The sequence below is a fragment of the Epinephelus moara genome, chromosome 18 (genome assembly GCF_006386435.1).
Source record: "Epinephelus moara isolate mb chromosome 18, YSFRI_EMoa_1.0, whole genome shotgun sequence".
NCBI lineage: Eukaryota > Metazoa > Chordata > Actinopteri > Perciformes > Serranidae > Epinephelus > Epinephelus moara.
The window spans coordinates 2,761,210-2,772,192 of record NC_065523.1 but is presented as its reverse complement, the minus strand read 5'-3'; the positions used below and the strand labels follow the sequence as shown (position 1 = coordinate 2,772,192).

Genomic DNA, 10,983 nt, shown 5'->3' with positions numbered 1-10,983 from the left:
GTTGGGGAGAAGAGGGGACGAGGAGACGAAAACTGTGGGGTCTCATGGTTGGATGACGCACGGTCCACACTGTGCGCCTGGGCAGGCTGGTGCGGCGGTGGGGACGCGCTGGCATTAAACACACATTAAACATCTAGTTAGCGCTGGTATGAAAAATCTGCTGTTTAAGTCTTTCATTAAAGGAAATGACCTGCAACTCACGAGACTCGAGAACAAGAACGTCTTTGAACGTTCCCGAGTCTCGCGCGAGTTGCCATGTAAACACAGCACTCCTGCAGGGCAGGCTAACTGAGCACGGTGAGAAATGATGCTATAAAAGTGGAGTAAATTACGTCTTTTCAAGTCAGTTTTGCATGCCGTGTGTTCAGGGCACTTGGATTACGACGGACGAGTCGTTGTGACGTTTTTGAAATGCATTAGCGGAGTTTTATTACATTTTCAAAATGTGGGTTCCATGCACTTCAAGTGTAGCTGTTATTCCGGCTAGCTGTTATCCTCCGATACCCCGAACGAGTTTAGTGGATTAAAAACTACACTGGACTTCTTGTTGGCATGAGGGTCAGTAAGTACTGTCTGTGTTTTCATTCTAAAGTGGACATTTCCTTTATGGTTAAGCGAATTTTCCAACTTGGGATTTTACAATTAAAATTACATTTAGACCGTAAAAGATGACCCTTAGGACATTTTTTATGGCGGCTTTTAATCTTGCATCAAATAGTGAACTGCATACTGTATGCAGACTGTTGCATGTACAACTCACTAGCAGTAAATATTGTACTGGTAGTATTGAACTACAAGAAGCAAGACAGTTGTAAGCCTTCAAAGGTAGCGTTATGTAAAGCTTTTAATGGATCAGTTAGGTCCTAGAGATGTGGTGACAACAGCTGCGCAGGGGGGCCCAATGTGATATTTTTTCATGGGGCCCAAAATTCCTGGCGGCACCCCTGTTTCCAAAATTAAATTCTGGGTGACTCTACCTGTTAGGTGTGAAGATGCCTGTGATGTTCTGGTCAGCGGTGGCGGCAGAGTCAAAGGAGATGGACTGAAGTTCAGTTGAGAGCAGGTGATCTTCTCTCCCCGCAGACACAGACTGGATCCATACATTAAGTGGGGAAGCTTCTGGTCACGTACTGCCAGAGCGACTTACATTCAGTTTGTACTTCATCAAAAGAACACCAGAACCTTGAATCATTTAAATTAGAAATAAGGGTGACTCAGAGGTAGGGTGCATTGATACATGATTTTGAGGAGTACCGTGATATAAATGTTGGCGGTCATCACACAGTGAACAGTTGTTGATCTGTGATATTGAAAGAAAAACAACTGGACGATGAGTCTCTCCTTTATATGAGTTCTTTACTGTGAGGAGACTTTTTGCACAAACTCAAACAAACTTTAATAAACCAACAATAACTCCTCTGTTTTTATTCTGACTGATAATGAGATCAATTCTGTGATACCATAAACCATATATTTTCAGAGAGTTATTGTACTGTGAAAATCTCACACAGTTGCAACCCTCCTCAGAGGTCTCTGAACTGTTGTGTAAATGATCTTTTCCCGCCCTGAAGTCTTCAGCGAACCTCTCTGTAACTGTGACCTCACCATTTGTCATCAGTGAACACAGATTATCTGAAACTTAAACATGGTTTTATAAATATTTAATAAATACAAAGTTAATATCAGTGCTATCACACTGATAGCAAAAAAAAAAAAATATTTGAGATTAACAAAAGTTTTGAGAAAAAGTATTTTGTCATAGAATATAGAATATAAAAAAAATAATTTGAGATTTAAAACATAATCCGAGAAAAAAAAAACTCTCTCAAAAAACTTTTTTTTACTCTCAAATATTATTTTTTTGCTATCAGTGTGAAAACATTTTCTCTCTCAACAAAAAAAAAGTTTCATTTTTCTTCTATCTCTCAAAACCAAAAGTCTTTGCTCTCGTGTTATTTTCGCTGCGAAAATAATGTCATGGGCGGGGCCACGTTCCTATTGACCAGTCTCAATCTACTTGACAGCTGGGTGAGGATCGTCTTGGGAGTCGAATTCAACTGAATCATTCATCCACCATGGTGGATTCACCGGCATAGATGCACTGCGTTATTTGGGAGCGGAGACTCCAATGTTTGGGTAAGATGATGACACACACAACTCGATGGTTAGCTAGCTGAGCAAGTTGGTTATCAAAATCATTCCTATGTCATGACATGTCAGCTTCATTAAAAGTATAGTTGCAAATTAAAAGCAACAATAGATGTAAAAACTCATAGAGACAACACATCTGTGATCAGCTCCCTAATTTAAACATTTTTTTCAATCTTCTCCAATTTCTCGTTTTATTTTATGGAAGTGATCAATGTAAGTGCACTTGTCCTAGAGCCACCACGACGGTTTTTATAATGCAAATAACTCTGTTTAGATAAAACCTACAAGCTTCTCTTCCTATGACTTTTACTAAAGATGTGTCTTGTATGTTTTCTGAAGCCTTTAAGGTACAAAAATGAAACACACTACACTTCTGAGCATTTATACCTCCGACCGAAATTATACATTTTGATACAAACAGGTGGCTGTACATATTGCAAAACTCTGTAAAAGTACACCAAAGCATACATTTTCATTTCCAAATATTTATTTGAAAACAAAACCATTCATACGGTCAATAAAAAACCATTTTGTTAATAATAAAAAACGAATGCAATCTCAACAGTGACCGCGCCAGCCGGCGGGACTGCGGCTGAACCGCTTCCAATGTTCATTCATTCATTCAATCGAGTGTTTGTGTGTGTGTGTGTGTGTGTGTGTGTGTGTGTGTGTATGTGTGTGTGTTGTTAGTATGTCAGAGAGGAGTATCAATAAAAAAAAAAGTTTCCACTAATTATTTTGGTATTTATTTCTTTTATTCTTAATTTTTTTTTATTGAAATACGTGATATAGCCAACAATATTATAGACCAAAAGTTAATCTAATTATTATTGTAGAATGTATTTAGCAAATCACCACTTTCAACTGGAGACACGGCGCAGCAGCAAAATTATAAAAAGCCGACAAATAGTGTTAATTAATTTACATGAGACACTGGAGAGGTTGTCAGTCCTATTCTATAGTCTGTAATATTTTTTTATTTTATCATAACTTTTTATTACTCAGAAATGCATTTTTTGTGTGCTTCTGAGTGCGCTGTAATCCTGGCGGTCCTAGTGTTAAACTCAATTAAAAAATAAAAGCTAACAAAATAAAAGACGCCTGGTACATTCAGGCCTGTCAGTTTGTAGAACAGTTTTGAACAGTTAGAACAAGAGGCTGCACTGCAACGTGCAAATCACTCCTTCTCGTGGCTGCCTGCGCTTTTCCTGTCCTCGTGGCTGCAGCTTGCGCTCTCTTCATCTACTTCATTGCCACTGCTGTACACAATTAAAAAACTACAACACCCATAATTCATGTAGGAACTGCTGCAGCCAATGTGCAGCCGGCGGGAGCTGCAGGACGACTCAACCACCATGATCAGTGTTTAATGTTTTATCAGGCAATAACTACTACAGACTCTGCTCTGGTGTCATTTTCGGGACAATTAGGGCAGGATTTGGGACAACTGCTTGGATTTCGGGACTGTCCCAAATTTTAGACAAGACGATCCTCACCCAGCTGTCAATTCGATTGAGACTGGCCAATAGGAACGTGGCCCCGCCCATGACATTATTTTCGCAGCGAAAGCAAAATCCTGACACGAGAGCAAAGACTTAGGTTTGAGAGAGAGAAGAAAAATGTTTTGAGAGAAACATTTTTTTGAGAGAAAATGTTTTCACACNGAACACTTTTACTTTGGTGAATTCCAGATCCGCTCTCTAGACCGGAACCAGAATCCAGACAAAATTCAGAGTGAATGGAAACCAGGCTCTTCGCCTTACGTGAAGAGCCTGGTGACGCGAGGCTAGGGCCAGATTCCCATGCAGTGCAAATTCAAACTGCAAAGGGCGGGGCATCTGGATTTCCAGGTTAATTTTATATGTCATTTACTATGAATATTGGAGTCAGTGAATTGTGACGTGATTTGATCACTGAGAGCAAAACAAGTGACATAGGTCAAAACAAAACCCAAACCAGAAATTAACAGTGAAATATAATGGCAGCTCAATTAAGGAGCTTCAACAAACCTTCACCAACAACTTCACAGCAAATGGTCAGAATTACCGTGTTAAAGGTATACCATGCAGCAGGGCTGGACTGAGATATAAAATCAGCCCTGAACTTTGGCCCAGACCAGCCCACCACAATCAGCTGGTCATCAGGTGAGTCCTGAGTACAAGTACATAAAATAATACAAATACAATAAAACAAATAATATATACCCAAGATAAAACCATGAGACCCATTTAAAAACATTATGTTGCATTCATCTTTATATGTCTATTACTGTGGTATTTAATTTGTTACATGATAAGAGGAGTTGTAGGGAGTTTTGTAGATCATTCCATTTGTTTGATGCTTCAAACCTAAAACCTTTGTGCTTTTTATTAGTCGGCTCCATTTGTGCATGTAGCTTCCTTCTCACTTTTCTTCGTCGCTTGTTATCTCCTCTCTCACGCAAGATGTTATTTGGGGGGGGGCAGGGACTAGTAGGATGGGGGTGGGCCATGATTGTAAAAAGAGCAGCCGCACACATCCATAAAGTGAAGAAGGTGCTGGACTAAAAGAATTAAACTAAACAAACCAAGAAAACTGTGTCTGAAGAAGGGCACCTGTGGCCCGAAACGTCACTCTATGATGATGGGATAAATGGACCTAAAAAGGTGGGCCATGATTGGCCAGTGTTCAGATGAGAGACAAACCAGTGGGCCCATCATCTCTCTGCTCTGTGGGCCAATCAGCAGAGGAAGCTACGAAAATCATGGACCCTGCCGAAAAACTGGCAAAATGCCTCGTATTGGCTGGTGACCAGTAACAAACAGAAACCAACCAGTCCTGCATAGTATACCTTTACTATAGTATACAGTTAAAGTAAAACGCCGAAACAGAACAGGAGGCACAAATTGGTAATCATAAAAAGGTCAATATATATAAAAATAAAAGTGTGTAGTGACAGCAACTGTCACTACACACTTTTATTTATATTCTCTTCTATTCTCTTCTACTACCTATTCAGTCTCCATTGGCTCATCACTGTCTGCTGGGACATCGGTGCAAGTGTCCATGGAACTCAGGTGTGGGTTTCCCTTTGTTTCTTCCTCAACTCTCTTCAACAGCTTCTCATCTCCAGTTTCCTTCAGCTTACTCACAAAGTGTTCAAATATAGTGAGCAGAGGTTGGGCGAACTCTATCACACTCTCTTCATGGTTTGGAAACCCATATGTGTATCCTGCGGTGTGCAAACCAAACACTCGGCCGTGAGCATCAAACACTGGGGAGCCAGAAGAGCCGTGATACATGAAAGTGTTGTAGGTTGCTACATTTTCAGCTCGAATTCCACCCATCATTATGTTTTCAATGCCTTGCTTTTTGAGAAGGTGACTGATTGAGTGGACAATGAAGAGACTGTCTTTGTGTGGATGTAAGTGATCACTGACAGCCTGCTCCCTCTTCTCTTTCTCAATGATACAGGTTGGATCCATTTTTTTCAGTCCTCCTGCTGGGTGACCAATCAGACAGGCTTCACCATTCGGAGGCATCGGACCAAATATCTTCAGGAGCCCTGGGGGCACCTTTATTTGCTTTGTTTGTGCTGGTTGGTTGAACTTCTGTCCCTCAGGCTTGAGCTCAAGTACGGCGTAATCTAGCTCACCCTCACTGTAGCAGATGTAAGAGTCGGCCAGCTGGAAGTAGCTGTAATTTGTGTACGGCATAGGATCTTCATAGTTAAAGAAAACAGACACTTCTGTACCCTCCATCAGCTTTTGTCCTTCAACACAGCCTTTGAACAGGTGAGCGTTTGTCAAGATGAAGTTGTCAAACAACACAAAGCCTGTTCCCTCACTAACATCTTCAACAACCACTTTGCAGACTGAGTCGCCCAGTTTTAGCAGCTTCCTGACTCTGTGAACTTCACTGAATGAATGTTGGATCTTTCCAAAGTTTTCCTTCTTTAAGTTCAGTGCTGTCTGATAAGACTTTTCAGGGAATCTTTTCTCCATCCATTCTTTCAGAGCTGGAAACTGCTGACGCAGCTTTTCGTAAATCTCTGCAGTGTTGTTGCTGTCTGCCTTTGCCACTGCTGTTTTGACACTGATTCCTCTCTGATGTACTAGACCTCTGACTCTCTTTGTGTCACACTTCTGTGGTGAATTATTTGATGCACCAGAGTTTTCTAGCTGTTTTTTATTTGCTTTATTTTGCCGTGGAAGACACAACTTGAATTCTTTTCCATCTAGGTTGTCAACCTTTTGTGTGCACTTAGTGATTTGTGAAGTCTTACTGTTACTGTCAGACAGCTCAAAGACACCGAGGTCATCAATGAAGCGACCGTNCAAGTACGGCGTAATCTAGCTCACCCTCACTGTAGCAGATGTAAGAGTCGGCCAGCTGGAAGTAGCTGTAATTTGTGTACGGCATAGCATCTTCATAGTTAAAGAAAACAGACACTTCTGTACCCTCCATCTTCATAGTTAAAGAAAACAGACACTTCTGTACCCTCCATCAGCTTTTGTCCTTCTCCCCATAGACAACCAGATACTTGAACTGTTTCAAAGCTTTGTTTCTAAAAAGCTTCTTTTGTTTGGTGTACAGCCCTCCCACTGTCTCAATGGAGAAGACAGAATATTTGTCTCTTGAATATATAAACATTTTTTCTTCGGCCTTTTCAACCATTTGTGACTCACGTGATATGATCAGAGACTCACCATCCTCAACACAAGAACAAGGGAAATGTGTTGCAACTGTGTATTTCTTATCTGCTTTACCCAGCTGAATCACAATGTTTTCATCTGGACCTTTTATGTCTTCAATTGTTTTTATCGCCTCCAGCACTGTGTGAGGTCGATCACAGTCAACAGTGTATTCCTTGTGGTCAGTGGGACTGAGTTTCACAGTGAGGCGATGTAAATGTTCACCCTGCAGGAAACCAGAGTGAGAAGAGGTTGCATGTCACTGCTGATGTAATAAAATGCAGACTTTTTGTCATGCTGCGTGTCACAGTGTACTCACCATGGGATCACCATCGTTCTCCTCCTTCACTTTCACTTTGCTGCGTGTAACCATCTGTAAAATGAGAAGAGGAGTCAGATTTACTGTTGTGGGCCCACCACTCAAGGATAGGCAGTGGGGTTGCGTGCATTGTGAGCTGGGCGGCGGGCAAAGTCAGGAAACTTTGTGCGTTGATCCCTGGCATCAGAGACTGGCTCTAAGGTTTTAAAACATCATCACCTCTCTGGTGGGGAAGGAACCAGATCTGGTGCAGAGGTGGAGCGGTACCGACTAGATATAGTTGGGCTCATCTCTATGCACAGCACTACGTCTGAAAAAAAAAAAAAAAAAACCTCTAAAGATAAGCTTGATTCCTGCTGTTTCCGTAGTGCCATGGTGCAAGGCACCAGGCGATTGTGAGGATATTTGCGAGCCCCAGGCTAAGCACTACTGTCGGTTCTCCCCGGGGAATGAGAGGGTCACCTCAATGCAACTGTGAGTTGCTGAGAGGATTTCTCTAACTATTGTTTGTACATATGCACCAAACTACAGCTAAGAGTGCCCAGCCTCCTGGAAGTCTTTGGCTGGTGTCCTGGAAAGGATACTGACTGTGGACCCTGTAGTTCTGCTGGGGCACTTCAACAAAGGTGGGCAACAAGGGAGAACCCTGGAGGGGGGGGTTAGGAGGAACGCCTGCCTGATCTGAAGCTGAGTGGAGTTTTGTTATTGGACTTCTGTGCAAACACTTCTGTGCAGAACAGCCTTGGCCAAAGACTGATGATTGACTTTGCACTCATATCATCAGATCTGTGGCCTCATGTCTTGGACACTCAGGTGAAGAGAGGGAGCAGAGCTGTCAATTGATCACCATCTGGTGGTGAGTTAGGGTTCGTCGATGGTAAAGCACAACAAAGCAACTCTTCCCACCATTAATGGACTGGTAACGTAACAACTGGGCACAGCATTAGTACAACAGTACAAGCTGAGCAAGACCTTTTGTCAGTGTCTTTGAAACATGTATTGATTTGATGTTTTCCAGTTAGTGTTTCTGTAGTAAGCTCTTTGTAGTAAAGTAATTGGGGAGTTGGCTTTTCCAAATTAAGATAATGAACATTTGCTCATGCTTCACAGTCTTGCATGTAACTACACATGCTTTTGACTAACCCAGCACCTTAATAGACCTAGTTAATAAACCTAGATCACACATGCTCTACTTTGGCTTCACGTGCAAAGAGGGAAATAAAAGCTTACATGCTCACATGTTTTATTGTTCTTCTGTCCAACCACCTGTGGTGAGGCAGAACCTCCCCCGCTGTGATTTGACCATCATTGTTTTAGTTGTCCCTTGTCAGCCATTTTATCCTTATGAATCCTACAAGGGATTCATGAAATGTGCACTGATTGGATGCTTGTGTCAGGCAATTTACAATCAGTATAAAGAAATGCCCAAAAACCCATTTAAGGGCAGAGGGCTAAAGTGCTGTGTGTAAACCACAAACCAACAAGTTACTGATGTTTGAATGTTGAACAGATAANGGAGATGTAGTTTACCTTGACATGTTTCGACTGTCACTGCAGTCTTCTTCAGAAGCTTCATCTGATGAGCGTCATGACATGTCTTTATTAGCTGGTAGTATCCCGGAGGCGTGACCAGCCTGGCAAATCGGATCGGAAAGCAACAAGTTCAGACGTTGGATCAAGAAGGCTATCGAGATCAGGAGGCGGGCCAGGAACACCATCAACCGGGATGAGGGGGCTTTCATGCTGTCACACACCTGGGACTCTCTCCTACAAAGAACACTGGGTGGCGGGGGGTGTGACCAGCCTGGCAATCCGATTTGCCAGGCTGGTCACACCTCCGATCACACAGTGATCCATATTTTCTGCGTGTGTCACCACACACTGCGCTACAGTAATCAGTCCCTCCAGAAAAACGCGATTATGCGATCGCATAATTCAACGCAAAATCAGCCAAAGTCCGCATATTTATGCGGGGCCGCATTTTTTAAAAAACGCCGCACTTTCACCACATAAATCGCTGATTTCCGCATAAAATGCGTGAAATATGCGGGGCTTGCATGATTTCATAATCCTCGAATTTTCGTTGCAAGAGGGGTTTTCCCTGTGAATGCTCTCTGTAATGTACAAACAGCTGTTGTGTCTGTCGGAGGCTCGCTGTGCGCGTCACGTAATGAGACAGAGCGCGCACTGGGCAGAGTCGCTGTGACGTTTCTTCTCTCTCACTCCTGTGGGGAGGAGGGAAGAAACCTTCCAGTGGAATAACTCTCGACCTAAAAGAGCTGGTTATGATTTTAGGCATGAATGAGGAATTCGGTCTCAGAGTAGCTGCGCTCCCGTCATCTCTGATAACGAGACAAGACGGGGAGACTGAGCACACATAAATCACTCACTCTCTTACGAAGTCATCACTAAGAGAAGCGCTGTCTTTAATGACAGTAGTCTGAGAGAGATTTGTGACAGAAAGAAGGGAGGTTCTCCCAGAGCGCGTAACACCAGGGGTAAATCCCACTGTGGTGCCAAAGGGCACGTGACAGGTCTCTGACGCCTGACTCCTTTCAAAAAGCGCTTAAACAGCGGGTGCGCAAAAACGGATCTCTCTCCATAGCCTTCATGACAGGATATTATTTTATTTATTCATTTTTACATGAGTTCAATCAATCAATCAATTTTATTTATAAAGCCTAATATCACAAATCACAATTTGCCTCACAGGGCTTTACAGCATACGACATCCCTCTGTCCTTATGACCCTCACAGCGGAGTTGTAGCATATTCTTTTGTAAAGCTACAGAACTTGTTTGACTCAGCAATGTTTTGTAAGTTTGAGCCATGTGTTTATTAAGGTCTGAAATAAAACAAGATGAGAACTTAAATATTCCCTGCACTTTATGTGATGTAGTATGCTTGCTTATCATAGGAAGTAATTAGAAATGACTACATTAAGGTAGTAGCCTAGTGACAACAGGGTGTTGGGGGAATCACTTTTTTCCCTCTTTTGCAAGTTCCTGCAATTTTTTTCAAGTTCCCGCAATTTCATCGCATAAAATTGCATAAATATCCCGCATATTCCATCACATTTTTTAAGAAAATGTGCCACAAAATCAAGTTTTTTTGCCAGCAACAATCAAAAAAAGACCTCAGCATTTTTCTGGAAGGACTGAGTAATATGAACAGATCTGATCTGATGAGCTGCACTGCTCTCAAACAGCTGACCGCGCCGATTGTACATTATATCGCCGGGTAATCCTCTGAAATAAGTTCACCTCAAAACAAAAGAGTGACGCTTTGACCTGCAGGGTATTCTCATGTCTTTACTGTGGCCGCTCCCACCGCCATTCACCCAAAAATACCCCTATTGAAACAGACAGAGTGAGAGCAGTTATAATGATTTGGGATGAGGAAGGGGGCACTTAGTGCTCCATCTCTGCTGTGAATGATTCATTTAAAACTTTTATGTTTTATCTAAATCACGTGATTTAATAAATCTCATTATGTGGCAGTGGACACATTGCAAAGTGTAAATGAGGTTTCTGTCTGATAAAAACTGGTGGAGACATGAGTCCGAACACCGGCAAACACCAGCTTTCTGCTCTGGTGCTCCATGCCTAGTGCCTGAACAGTGGCCCTCCCAGTAGTTTCACCGGTCTGCTCTCTCTGCAGTTATTTATCAAAGCGCTGCATTAAAGATCATTATAAACTGTCCTGTGTGTCATTGGTGCTGCTCCTACACTCACCTGTTTCTACTATACTGGCAGATTTAGATTGGGTTACTTGTTTATAGGACTATCTGTAGATTAAATGAAAATCTCCACCTGTAATTATGTGCTGATTATCTGTATT

At 42.2% G+C, this 10,983-nt stretch overlaps 2 protein-coding genes across 4 annotated transcripts in view; both read right to left on the bottom strand.

Moving 5' to 3' along the window:
* The window catches only part of dus1l (dihydrouridine synthase 1-like (S. cerevisiae)), a 75,786-nt gene that overhangs the window by 51,771 nt on the left and 13,032 nt on the right, over nt 1-10,983 (bottom strand). The gene's annotated exons all lie outside the window — the stretch shown is intronic.
* LOC126405435 (serine protease FAM111A-like) lies at nt 5,017-6,552 on the bottom strand. Its single transcript, XM_050069163.1, has 2 exons — nt 6,464-6,552; nt 5,017-6,420 (listed from the first exon to the last, which is right to left on the bottom strand). Exons 1-2 carry the CDS (start codon nt 6,550-6,552, stop codon nt 5,142-5,144), a joined length of 1,368 nt encoding a protein of 455 aa, XP_049925120.1. The 3' UTR covers nt 5,017-5,141.